This window comes from Styela clava, chromosome 4 (assembly GCF_964204865.1).
Source record: "Styela clava chromosome 4, kaStyClav1.hap1.2, whole genome shotgun sequence".
NCBI classification, from domain to species: Eukaryota; Metazoa; Chordata; class Ascidiacea; order Stolidobranchia; family Styelidae; genus Styela; species Styela clava.
This window is the reverse complement of record NC_135253.1, coordinates 17,843,857-17,858,040: the sequence shown is the minus strand read 5'-3', so window position 1 is coordinate 17,858,040 and position 14,184 is coordinate 17,843,857. Positions and strand designations below refer to the sequence as shown.

Here is a 14,184-nt window from a genome sequence, read left to right as displayed (position 1 = left end):
TGGTATTTTTACGCAACGACGCAAAGCATGTTTTGTCTTCACACACGCACTTTTCGCTCGAGTTGCGGTGACGCAGGGAGGTGATTCACCATCCCAAGTTAGATATTCAGTAGCGTAATGAAAAATGAAACAATCAAGACAGAAAAAATGATCGGACCGTCGAGAAAATTAAATACATGTGCAGAGAATTACATTTACTTAATTTACCACGAATTGGACAACAAACGGCAGAAGTATTGATTAAAGTATAGTGAAATCATCCAAAGTTACCCAGTTTTACAGTATCAGGACTAATTAGGCACGCACACACACACAATCATCGAGACATGAGGTCGGGAGTGAAAAAAAGCGAGACATAAGTAAAAAGAAAGATATACAAACAAATAAAAACTGAAAAAAGGGGTCTCGTGTAGTTTCGTACGGTACCTACCTAACGTACTTCTAGTGGGCGTCGTAATGACGTAATTTTTGGGTGGTGTAGTCAGGTGGGAGTTAGGATTGATACGTGAAAAAATTGTCATGCTACACCCACTAGAAGTACCGTATATCTGTATGTTAGGTCAATAGGTACGAAACTACATGAGACCCTAAAAAAATATACAAACAAATGAATTAGTCTAACTCGTAATTCAACAATTTCCTAACCCATTTGAATATTTTTTGCATGTAGCTGTATGGGCTACATAATTCAGTAATTACATGAATTAAGTTGTGCAGTTGTGCCTGCTAACACATCCGGACATTGTTCAAAATAGAGAAAAATGCTAATATGATTGGATTGCCGTGTCTCATTATCGGCCCACCTTTCCCTCAAATAAATCTTGTTCCTATTTTACCATATCGTACCATACGTTAACTTAATAATATAGGTACATAAACGAAATACCGGTACCGTACCACGAAAATATAGATAATGAATAACAAATAATAAAATTCAAAACAGGCCGAGAGGGTGAGCAAGCGCCAGCTCTCTTATGGTTGAAAGAGCAGGATGTCCTTGCCGCCGCTGCAAATAGAAACGCTGTAGCGAAAACGTCGATTTTGTTTTTGAAGAGGTTAAAGTTATTATCTTGTTCATAAATGTTTTTTCTTATTAATAAAATTATTATAAAAAAATAATATTTAATAAACCTGTTGTTTTAATATTGGAATTTAGGATTTTTATTGATTCAACTCTTGATGACCGTTGCTAGGACAACTGACGCGGGGATTTCCCTGCCTAAAATTGAACTTCAGCTAAGGATAAGGATAATTATTGCTGTTACGCGAAACAGGTTTGTGCTTGGATATATTAATCACAAAATGAATATGAAAAGAAATCATTAGATGATAATCTGACAGTCTGAACATTTTAAATTTTAACCAAAAGCTTGTATAGTGAATGGAATACAGAAATATCAGAACACTGGAATATTGTGTAGGATAGGATAGGATTTACATATTTATCCCGGGGGAGAGGAAAGCCGATAAGACGGCTTATCCATATGGCGAACCACGGCCTCTCGTCCGGTTACCATTCCAAGTCGGGTATGGGATTAGTTTTACTGTATTGTTTTGTTTTCGGAAGCATGGACTTGGTGGTGGAGGAAGCCGTAACCGACCAGCGGTTACGTGAACCACCCAACGTCGGCGAGGAGTCCAGCAATCCTCACGCACATAACCATCCCTGCATGGGATTCGAACTTGCGAACCCACGCAGAGTAATTAGAGGTGCGGTGGTGAGCGTATTCCTAACGCTTAGCCCGTTGAGCCACACCGCCGCGCCGTTTTGTGTACAGTCAGGCGGTACAGTGTAAGGTACCGTAAGTGCGTTTATGGTACGGTGGTAGTAGTATTATGTTAGGTTACTTGTTAATTACATTTTTACGCATTGAAAATACGTTTTTCATGCTTTTTTGTTTTTGCACATTAATTGTGTGCCATTTTCAGAATGCAGTAATGATGAAGCATAAGTTACAGGGTGCGGTTACTGTATTTTGATGTTGTTTCTTTCTCATTTTACTTTATAATATCTCTTTAATTTAATCTGGCTGATAAAGAATTTCATAAGTTTCTCATACTTTTATATTATTTCATTTCAGCATAATAGTAACATTAGTTTGGCTATTTGGTGTAGACTAATTTGCCAGTTTGCATTACAACAACTGTATGTCTGAATGTGGTAAAATGAATTACCATGCTAACCCATTGTTTAATTCAAAACCAAGGACTATCAAATTGCTTCAAACCATTATTGTTTCAATAATTACCGATTTATTTCACGAATGTTTGACCTATGTTTGAGCACTCGCAAAACAGTTGAAAGAAACCTGTTGCAAATAATTGAAAATATGTTTGCACAAAAACAAAATGATAACAATAATTTAAAACTGAGGATTCATGAGAAAATGTGAAATTGTAACAAATTGGGCAAATAATGCATGAGCAGATTAAAGAAAGCTGCAACCTAGAATCTTGTATTCATTCGTTTGCTCAGAATCTTTCTATCTTTATATCACAGTTGCATGCACAACGCACACTGAGTTAAAAAATTCAACTTCAATAATAGATTAACAATGAAAAAATTTATTTGATATTGACGACAAGTTTAAAAGTAAAATAAAGTCATATCTAATATGGCAGTAAATGATATTATAAATCGTACATAGAGAGAACATCACTAAAGAAATAGCTCAGAAATGAGTCATTGAGTTTATTCCTGAAATATTATTCACCTAACATGATGACCACTTAAATCAATAGATGAATTCAAATTCAGTTTTGGCCTGAAATGGAATTTTCTTCTCCTCCTTCAGTCGTTGTAAAACGAAATGTTTCACATTTTATTTTTGTCATGGTATGAAAAACAACTGGTAGTAGCATAACACGGAGTAGATTCATAAAATGAAGTGGACATTTTCAAGTTTTTCAATAAAACATTTTTATAGACAGAGTTTATTTAAGATTATAAAAATTGATTATTTACGTTATGTATGTATGAATTAAATGTCAAGAAGAGACTATGTTTAAATCAAATAAAGTCCACATACAAGATACATACGAAACAATTTGTTTGTGAGCAATATGTTGAACGATTGAATGACACAAAAGTGTTTGAGCAATCATATTTAGGACATATCAAGAGACGAGAAATATATCATGATAAAAAAAATATGAATGATCAAAAAACGTCGTTATCATATGCTTATTATCTTAGAGTGATATATTTTGACTTTGATAGTATAGTGGAAAATTTTTTTAATTTATGCCAGACTTGAACATGACGTCTCGAATCAACATGAGGGAATCTTAAACAAACCATTTTTTGAATGGTCGAAGCAAGATCATGTTTATGCAGTTGAAGTAAAGCTAGATTAGAAGTATCTTGAGTTGCATATGATTTGTTTGATGATAATTGTTACAGCTATTGGCTAATTCGAAACTTTTTGTGGTTTAGTATAGTTGCACAAACTTGGTTTTCTAAAAGATATATTTGTATAAATTTTTTTCTGTATTTTTTAGGGTTATATTTAGCATCATGATTGACCTTAGAAAGTTAATAATTGTTTTGGCAATGTAATATTACTTTGAACAAATAATGGCTGATGTGTACATTATAAAGTGATAGAGGACTTCTCTGTTTGGGTCAGTTACGTACTTTTCTGTTATTTGTTGTCATTTGCAATTATGCTTTGAGATTATTCAATCCAATCAGGTTTTACTCAATCTTCAAGCATTTTTGGAGTCGTAAATGTTAGCCGCGTTGCTGTTCAATAAGTATCCTTTATTACAGGGGGGGGGCAAAATTTTACAGTATGAAAGCCGCAAGTCAGAAATATGTGAGACCGGCATAATTTTTGAAATTATTAATATTAGAATACCTTGAACAGAGAATTCCCCACACGTCTAGTAACAATAAATGATATTGCAAAGTATTTATTGCGGTGCCATATCAAAAGTAAGTGACTTGCGTGTTTCCATCCTATCCTGTGAGTTTTTAAAAGTCTGGGCAATAGTTAGACAATGTTCTCTACTGCTCTTGAATGACCTCAAGTGATTGGCGGCAAAATAAATCATGTGACAAACACATAACAAAGAAAATATTATTGTGACCGAATACGTTTGAGTGCTACTCATACCTGTTGAAGTGCTTGCTTCGTGAAATGGATAACAAAACGCAAGAAAAAAAAGTTGAATCTTCAAGTCATCACAAGATGGATGATTCGATGAATTACACAGAATCCAACATAGAAATTTGGATCAATCTAAATGATGGAACATTCGAGTATCATTACAAGGATTTCAGTGGACGTTGGAGAGCATTTATAAGCAATTTACAACTTGACTATCATCAATAAACTTGCTAAAGGATGTTTCGTTTTTTATCCTGTATTACTTTTTATTATGGATGTAGAAATACGAACACCAGTTCATTTTTTTTTTGTTATGTAATTTCGTTTTCATTCTTCATCAACTTGTCATGGAATTAGAAAAAGGCTAGACATGACAGCATGCAGTATGTTAAGTATTTGCAGCCTTATTTATATTAACAGTATTGTGCATGTTTATTGCCGTATTGCGTGCAAAAACCATTTAAATTTTTCTGAATAAAGATATGGTACCTTGTATTATTATTTCAAACTTAATCAGAAAATGTGGGTATTTTAGCAATATATAGAAGACAAAGTCACATACACGCCTTGTTTCTGGTAATTTACTTAAGACAAAGCTGTGGGCACTCCGGCAGTGAAAATTATTTAACAAATTTTAAGAAGGATCACATGCAACTACTGACAAATCCAAGAAATTCAAATTGAATATTCATTTAGAATAACGGATAATGTAATACTTGAAATATTTCACATCAACTTAACCACCAAGTATTATCAAAAATGAAGATTAAGCTAAATGAAACTAAAATAACCCCCTGACACCTAATGAAAATCTGTGTACATCTGACTAAACTGGATAAAAATATTGACACAATAAATTCAATACCTTCTGTATAATTTTGTAAGAGAGCATTATTTATGCGAAATTTGATCGGCTACGATATTTGAGTGTTGAATTGGCACTTGATATTGGAATAGTGCAGACTGATAACTAATTGCTTCCTAAGTGGTAAGTTTGGTAAAGTTCGATCGGATCAAGATTGTCGATATATTTTTCCGGTTATTTATATAACCTTCGAAGATAGTTTCAGAGAGAAGATAGAATTCAGAGAACCTTAATAAAAATAGCATATTATATAATATGACTCATTGTCGTACTACGCAATACCAAAAAAGCTCGCTCGAATGTGCCACCATGCGGATCACAAATAATTTAGATTGCATAATAAATTTGCCATCTTTTGGTGAAGCATGTGTGCAAATGGCAGATCAAGAACCAATTACTGTTATTGTATTTGAGACGTTATCTGCTGATTCTGGAGAACCAATAGTGGATTTGCAAACTAAAAGTGTCGAGTATTGGTACTACAAGAATGAAGGACAATCACGAGCGTTCAGAGAAGCACAATGATCATTGCAGATATGAACTGTTGTCTCACTTTCACACATTATATTGCTGAATTTCTTAATGATGTGCATCTTATCAATGCTTATTTTGCGTTGACAATGATAAATTGATTGTTTAATTCTTTTATGTTTTAGTCGTTTTTTCAGCTTTTACTTCTCCCTACTTAATTACTAATTCCCTTGCTTTGACAAAACTTGGGAATTTCATCACGGCGCTTTTTGTGTACTTTTAGTATGGTGTTGGTTTTTATTAGGACAATACAATTTCTGGTACTATTACCAGTACATGTTTAAGAATCTCGAGTTTAAAATTGGTGTCATTTTGATTAACATACGTTTACTTTTATTTAACATTTTGCCTAATAAATGCTAACATTTTGTGAGTATTGTGACAACATACGAATGGAATAAGGATGTTTCCTACTTTGACAACAAAACACAACACTGCCTCTTCATATCTGTACTTTTTAGACAGACAACTTTAGTGGGATACTGATACCTATTTTTACTTCTTTCATCTACTGTGGTATTTACCTTAGTTTCAAGGAAATTCACAAGGAGATTCACACTCAAAAAAATGCCATGATATTTTGTCCCATTTGGCTAAATGTTTTAGATAGCAGAATGCTGATTTCATTGTGAATTAAATCTTTGCATGATAATGTAGGACTTATATTCGAGCCAACAAGAAGATTGAATTATTATCCAAGTATGGTACCAATAGATTTTTGAACATTTTCTGATTTTGCATTTAGTATATTCTAGTTTAATAAAGCATGGATGCTGGGGAAAGATTGCTTTACACTGATCGAAGTTTGCATGGAAATAAGCCACCACTGCCACCAATAGTGTGCGAAAGAGACAAGATAGCATTGAAAGAAGTTCAAAATTACATTAAAACTGAGTTACAAAAAGTTGGGTGTACAACTCCAGGACCAGATGATCGTAGATATTGGATATACAGGTAAGATGATAAGTTTACTAATACAGGGTGATCCTAATGAAACAGAACCCAGGTCAATTGCAAAATATTCTATAGAGAGTATAACTTTTATGCAAAGATTACTGAAACTTTTGGTTACAATCATGCACAAACAGAAGTTCAAGTGTAAAGTAAATTTTCTTCATTTTCATACAAAATGATTAAGATATTTTTTTGGATCATCCTCTAGATATGTTTAATTGAAGATATTTTACCTATAGATTAGGAATTGATTGGGTTTATGTATTGCATTTTTGGCCAAAGACAAAACTATGATGTTATTTTTACAAAAAACAAAAAAAAACAGAATATATATCAATTGTATTCGATATGCATATATGATCCAATTTTTTCCATTTTCCAAGATTTCAATTTGAGATTTTTATTGCCTGGCAACTGGATTGAATATTAAAGAAAATAATTCAAACAATGGTTCATATTCAGGCTGTGAAGTATGAGTTTGACATGTTTTTATTCATATTCGACCCAGAGTCTTCCATGTGTTTGGAGTAAGAATTTCGAATTTTTTGGAGATTCAGATTCAGATATTTAATTTTTAATAGAGAGATGTAATTTCTGACTGGAAATTGTGATTATTACCTTAGGAATTTCCAACAAAAACTGAAAATGCATCAAGTTGACTGAGCATTCTCAACAGACAATTGAGGAAGGCTTGCATACCAGAATTTTTTTGAACAAAATTTGGTTTTCTCTAAATTAGGAACGAGAGTAGAAGGCCATATTTCCCTCAGTCGGAAGTTGAATCAAAACTTTTGTCAATCTGCAGTCTGTATATTTTGAATTGACATATTTCATATGACACATTTTGAATTGACATATGACATATTTTACCAATCTAGCAATTTGGCTTTTTATAAGAACCTAATATGTGAAAATGGCTTTACAGCACAGCATTCAGCAAGTTGATTAGCAAAGTGACAGTATATAAGGATATATTATCAGACATTAAACGAGAATATGAAGACTGCATTGCCGCATTGAAAACAGGTCAACGTGAAGCAAAGTTTCTACAAGTCAAAATAAAAACTTTGTCCAGTCTTCCTACAACTGTTAACGGTTATCAAAGACGACAAAAAGAACTGGAAAACAGGTGTTGTAGTTAAAATGTTTTGAAGATAAATTAGCTTCTGAATAATTAATTTTAATGTGTTTGAAAATTTATCATAGATAATGGTCCAGAAAAGCAGCCATCAAATATGATGACAACATATGGGTCCTAAAACTATATGGCCAAGGAAGGAATCAAAAGTCAATCCGTTTTTTAATATGAATAAGCTTATATGTTGTTCAATACCAAATTTCTGTCATATGTCTCGATTAAATGTTTTATATTCGTGTCATAGAAACCTTCACAATTTTTAGGATTTTTATTACTCATTTCAAATCTTCGCCATTTTCAATTTCAAGAAGATATTGTTTTATATAGTAGGCAAATATCTCTTGTTTGTTTAGATATATATTAATGATCTATATTTGTTTGAATAAAAAAAAACAAAATTTCATTGGCCCTAAACTTTAAAATAAAGATCCGACTCAACAGCCTTCAATCTCACAAATTTTACCTGATCCTATCATAAATACGAAATGGACATAACCCCAAACAAATACCTTTGATGACCTAACATTCCACTTAGCAAAGAGATTTTGGGTTTATCATGAATGGAATAATTTTTAGTAGGACTGTAGTTTTAGATATTCATATTTTATATATCATTACCACACGCCCACTATATGGTTTGAGTTGAGTAAGAAATTCTTTACCAGAAAAACTTTATCGCTCTATGTATAAACTGCTGCTTGTCTAGAGACTTTATAAACAAAGGTGCAAAACACTCTTTAAAAATGTTACGATTTATCTATTCTTGCAATGTTCTTCTCTTTTATATAGAATGTACATCCACTGCAGTCGAGCACCATTAGCAGTGGACCAATATTTATGATGGGGATGTTTCGAAAATTACTTTAGGCGGTGTCTGAAATTCTATTTCAATTACGCAATGATATCATGTTTTGTGATAACATTTTTGAAGTGCATTCAACATGTATTATGTTTTCTTTTTAGATTTTCCTAAATTGTAGAGAGGATTCTAGAATGCCAATTTTATTTGAATATGGACATAACACTTGAAATGTTAAAATATGACAGAAAAGTATGGTAATTCATAAAAATCATATTTCCATATTTCAGGCTTTCTATCTTAAACTCGGAGAACCAGAGACTTGAAAATACTCTCAATGAGTTGTTAAAAATTGGTGAGGAGGATAACAGTAGCACTGGTGATGTGGACAATATTAATGTTGAAGACTCAGTTGCCATGACAACGAAAACTGAAAAATTCGAGAAGCGACCGATTCCTGGTATTAATTTGAAGTTTTATACAAAAATGTATAGATTTCTCTATTAAACTTTTATTCTGATTTTTAATATGTAATAATAAATGATATCTGAATCATAAAGCTGTCTTTATATTTGACCACTTGTTGGCCACATTAATATCTCTAAATCTCAAACTTGAGTTTTTCCTGTATAATCTTCTACACCTATATTATTTTGTACAATTTGTATTGGTCAAATCAGGGAAAACTATAATTTTTTGTTTCAGGATTACCAGTTATTGACTGGACAAATGAAAAAACTTTGAAGTCGGCAGTTGAGAATTTAAATTCTGTTATTGAAGAACTTGGGAAACAAAAGAAAACCTTGTACGTTCCTAAAGAGAAAAGGGATGAAATGTTACAGGAATTTAAAGAGAAAATGAAAGAAAAAGAACAACTTGCTATAGATTGCGCGAAATTGAAAAAGCGTCATAAACTTTTGAAAATGGCTAATGAAGCTGCCCGTGAATATAAGGAACTTGCCCTTCACCGAAAAGGTGGAAGTGAGTTATACCAGACTCAGATTATGACTAAACAAAAGAGAAAGGCTCGCCGATGTGGCGCATCGCGCAAGGATGTTTAAATTTTCCCAGGAAGTTTGAATAAATTAATGAAGTTTAATTCTTGGTGTTCATATTCATATTGAAGTACCAGTATATTATAAAGTTGTTTATTTTTGAACTTTTTGCAATTAGTCAATTCTTTTATGGTACTTCTTAATTATATCAATGATGGTGATATATTCAACCTAAGTAAATCCTTTGGATTTAAGGTGTGAAATTTTTTTTTTTTTAAATTGTCATCTTATTTCTATCTCAAGGTCTTTCAGATTACATTCTGAAGAAAGTGACAAATTATTCGATGAAGAGAGAATCTTCTTTACTGATAGATAGTCCTCATGTAATTCTAAGTATTTTTTGTTTTCACAAGTGGTATGCTTTCTTGGATAGAGAATGTACTGACAGTTTGCAGTACTGAGCACGGCAGTGTGTATTTCTAATTTTCTACCTACAGTCCGATCCTGATTTAACACTCAGCTCTTGTTGATGCTGTACATTAAAAACAATGCATTACCGGTAGTTTATTTTTATAGGAATGTAATCAATTTAATTCATACAAGACTGCATGCACTCACCCAGAAGTGTTTAGAAACTACCTTAAAGATATTCAAGCAACCACTTAAATGTTAGAAGCTATTGCGAAACTATCCAGAATTAGGATATCACCATATGTGATACAAAAATCGATCAATGACTTAAAAAAACTCCGAAATCATATTGTTATCAGATGAAATAGCTAAGCAGTTTCCACATACCGGTAACTTTGAAGCCCCCAAGAGGTTTCGTCCATTTTCCTACAAAAATGCCCATTAACATTGTGTGAAGATGTAGGAGTTGTTTTTATTGTGATATAATGTTGTGATATAATGTTTTCCGTATCCATACTGCAGGAGAGGAAAGTTAATGAGATGGCTCAGTCCTATAGTAACCACTGGCTTTCATCTGGATACTCAGTATGAAATGCAGAAATTGGAACTTCAATCCACAAAGAGTAATCAGTGTTAAACATATGCTATTGTGCCAAATAATGAGTCACAGAACAATATCTTCAAGACATTCTTCAATCGCTTTATCATATCAATTCAATCTTAGTACATTTCATTCTATGATACATTTTTAAATTCATCTTTCATTCAAATAGGCTGGATTTGAAGACGATGATCCGTCGAGAGAAAAAGAAGCTGAAATGATTCTTGAATATATTGAGAAATTTAATGAATTGTTCTACGATGGTGAATATGCAAATGCTGCAACCCACGCAGCGATCAGTCCAAGAGGAGTTCTTCGAGCTATGGAAACATTTTTGAGGTTAATTTGATTAAAACAAGCACCATTAGATTTTCCTAAGGTATCATTAATACCTTACACTCTGGTTACACGAATGGAGGTATTTTTTTTAATTTTTTTGTTATGCTATTATTTATCAATTCCTCTACCCTGGAATACCATTTTTGATTTTAATATTATATTCTTTATGTACTGGACATATTTCCAGTACGGTGAGAAATGCTGAAAATGTCGCTTGTGGTTTTAAACAAACTCACTTTCGATAATTTATTTAATTGACTGACTAAACATTTAGAAATAAATTAATAGTTTTGAATATTTTGTACTTTTGAAAAATACTGCCTAATTGTTTCAGATTCAAAGAAGTCAGTATCAATTATGTTGGAACTCCAACCCCATTGTTCATGTTCGCGGAAGCATTCATGTATTCATCTTCTGCCCAAAATCATTTTGCTGATGAAGAAATGTCATATGAATGTGTCAAGTGAGTTTGTATTTTATGTCAAGTATTCGTTCACTTAGATCAAGAATATAATATGTCAAAAATTTTCAATGGTGTCAAATTGACAAAAAAATAATAACCGTGAGTTTTGATAAATGCTTATCTTCTGAATTAGATGATAGGTTGAATTTGGAGTAAATGTAGAAGAACAAAAATGTAACAAGTAAACGCTCATGGAAAGCTGAACTTACTGTGGTTTTCCATGTTTACCATGTAAAAGATTCTTGTCTTCTCACTCAATTGAGCAATGAGCTGATTCAAGTTTTTCGTAAATGATTATATGCAACAAACTGCAATTGCAAACTGCAAACTGCAGGGTGTGGTAATCTAAGTTTAGTTTATTACTTTACAAACAAATCCATCCACAAATACTAGGGTTTAATTACCTTAAACGTTAGCAGCACCTTAAAGCAGTACACAATGAAATGATAAAGCACCAACAAAACATGACTCAGATAAAGCGGAGCCAAGTATATAAACTCAACAAATAAATTACTGTTGCCAGTAAACAGTCTAGTTGAAAATACCAAACCAAGCAATAAATTACCAGACAGGGTAGTTTCTAGAATTGATCAGTGTGGCTTTGACGGCAAACGATTTTAACCAACTGGAACATTGAACTGGCTAATTATTTCTGTTATTGAACCATCATCATATAATGGTATTTTTCAATTGCGTCTAGTTATTTTTTGTCAATGATCATCTTATTACTTAACAAATTTATCATGATTTTATACAGTTGTGCACTGAATGAAAATCGACCAGATATGGTATTACACTGGGTAACACAAGGATGTATTAAATCATGTAAAGCAGTTGCTGACAGACTGTGTGAATACGCAGAATCTTGTACGCAAAATAAAGATAGTTGTTTAGCTGCAGCTCAGAAAATGTATTCTGAAACATCTGGATGCAAAATATTGGCTGCGTCTTTGTTGTACAAGATTGGACAAGTTGCTGGAATGTTGGACTATACCCATGTTGAGAAGTTTACAAGAGGTTAAGACTCACTTACATAGAACTTTTGACATTTAGTCTGTATTGCCTTTTTGATTCTTTTTAATTAAATACCATCTTGGTTACTAATATGATAAGGATTTGATAGGACTTTCATATATATCCCGAAAGTTAGAAAAACCAGTAAATTGGCTTAATTATATGGCGGACTACAACTCTCGCCTGCTTGCCAGTCCAGGTTGGATATGGGGATAGTTCATTCACCAGTTTATTGTTTCGGATGCATTGACTTGGGTGGTGCCGTGTCCAACTGGCCACTATGTGAACTGTCTTGCAGCTACATGATGAGAACCACAGTGTGATGGTGAGCATATTTTGAACACTAAGCATAATGTGGCAACTGTCGAGCCATTAATGAATTCATTGTGATGAGGATAAGATACCTTTTTTCCAACCATTATTTGTCACTCATATCTGATGGCTTAAATAATCAAGGCATTGGACTGTTTGTAATAAGGTTACCAGCCAGTATTAAAAGGAAAAGTGCCTGACAAGCATGTTCTTAATGTTTAGCACAATGCGCTGATCGTTGCCATCTTTTTTTTCTATGTTCTTGTTCAGAGACATATTTTGAATTATTAAAACAATGCATGGATGAAAATCTTGTTTGGATTCTGAGTCGCACAACTCCAGATGAATATAGTGCGAGTGATGATTCTGCCAGTGGTCAAAGTGAACGTTACATCAGTTATCAATCTCCACTACCTATACCACTCAGTCATTCCTTAATACATTTGATTCAAGTGGGAGATGATGGAAAGATATTGGCGGTAAGTGATTTTAATGCTTTCTGTGTTATGATTGTTTGAAATAAGGTGACTTGTAATTTAGTGTAGGTTTATATGCAGTAGACCAGCGTTTCTCAAACTGTGTTCCCTGGAATACTCCTGTTCCACGAGCTTCTTTGGAGGGTTCTGCAGGACAGGAATCAAAATTGGGAGGGACTGAATTGGTCGCCATGGTGATCTCTGCCATACTTCAGTGCCTCTGGATCGTAAATTTGTCTCCCAACTGGCGACAAACAGGCTGACGGGCCTTTCTATCTAAATAAGCTTCATCTATTGCTATACCAAACTAAGTGGTTAGAACATTTCATCTAACTATGTTAACATCACATACTGAACATCTGTGATTAAACCCCCCATGCTAATCACCTCACCCAAGAGGCAATAAATTGGGTAGCCGAGGCCAAACTGGAAATCTTACAATTCTTTTAAAAATAGTAGCTTTTTGTGTATGGAAGTGGTGCTTACATAGAGCCTTGTTCAGAGAGAAATTGCAAAATTGTATAAAAAAATTTTCAATTTTTCAATCATAATAGTAGTTTTAATTACAATATAGTGTTATAGTTTTACAAATAAATTAATCAGTTAATATCACTACTAAGAAAAGATTCTACCAATTAGATTCATGATGTATTTTCAAAGAGTTGTTTGTTTACTCTTTATTTTATAATAAGGTTCAACTTCTCGATCAAATCTACAACGGTCAAAAAGTAGAAAAAGTCGGTGATTCTGATGACAGCCCTCTCACTGCTTCTGATTTATCAAAAGTGATTTATGAGGATGGTCAAGATGCCTATGATAACAACGACCTTGTTAAAAGACGATGGAAAGCTATTGCAAAAGAATGTGAGAATCAGGACAAATTCGAACTTGCAATGGATATTCATGCAGCCATTGTGGTTCGAAACACAATATCAAAAGCACTCAGCGTAATTGCTGAAGATGAAAAGGAACAGTTTGATTATTATACATAACTTTCATTTTTTTAAACTGTGATTCAAGTTCATAATTCGTTGAAAAACCTCTTTCTGCCACATGACCGAGAAGTGCAGTTACTGTTGCACTTAGTCGTTACCTTTAATCGAATTAGTATTTCGTTAAACAAAAAAATATATATTTTTGTAAGATTGATATTATAAGTTTAAGTTTTTAGCAA

At 33.0% G+C, this 14,184-nt stretch overlaps 1 protein-coding gene across 2 annotated transcripts; it reads left to right on the top strand.

The window, feature by feature from the left end:
- The first annotated feature begins 3,602 nt into the window (after positions 1–3,602).
- Positions 3,603–14,184, top strand: LOC120326997 (clathrin heavy chain linker domain-containing protein 1-like). Of its 2 annotated transcripts, none has more exons than XM_078111988.1 (11): positions 3,603–3,624; positions 6,254–6,462; positions 7,388–7,591; positions 8,690–8,859; positions 9,105–9,374; positions 9,698–9,777; positions 10,579–10,745; positions 11,080–11,208; positions 11,966–12,225; positions 12,805–13,013; positions 13,703–14,184. In XM_078111988.1, exons 2-11 carry the CDS (start codon positions 6,275–6,277, stop codon positions 14,000–14,002), a joined length of 1,977 nt encoding a protein of 658 aa, XP_077968114.1. In that variant the 5' UTR covers positions 3,603–3,624; positions 6,254–6,274; the 3' UTR covers positions 14,003–14,184. The 2 variants fall into 2 exon arrangements, with proteins under 2 accessions (XP_077968114.1, XP_077968113.1); XM_078111987.1 differs by having other exon boundaries at positions 3,604–3,624; positions 9,105–9,380.

Bases quoted from the DNA above. Each gene is read 5' to 3' on its own strand.
- LOC120326997 (XM_078111987.1), top strand. From the start codon at position 6,275: ATGGATGCTGGGGAAAGATTGCTTTACACTGATCGAAGTTTGCATGGA. The intron at 10,746-11,079 runs GTTAATTTGATT...TAATTGTTTCAG, and splicing joins GCTATGGAAACATTTTTGAG to ATTCAAAGAAGTCAGTATCA. The intron at 13,014-13,702 runs GTAAGTGATTTT...TTTTATAATAAG, and splicing joins ATGATGGAAAGATATTGGCG to GTTCAACTTCTCGATCAAAT.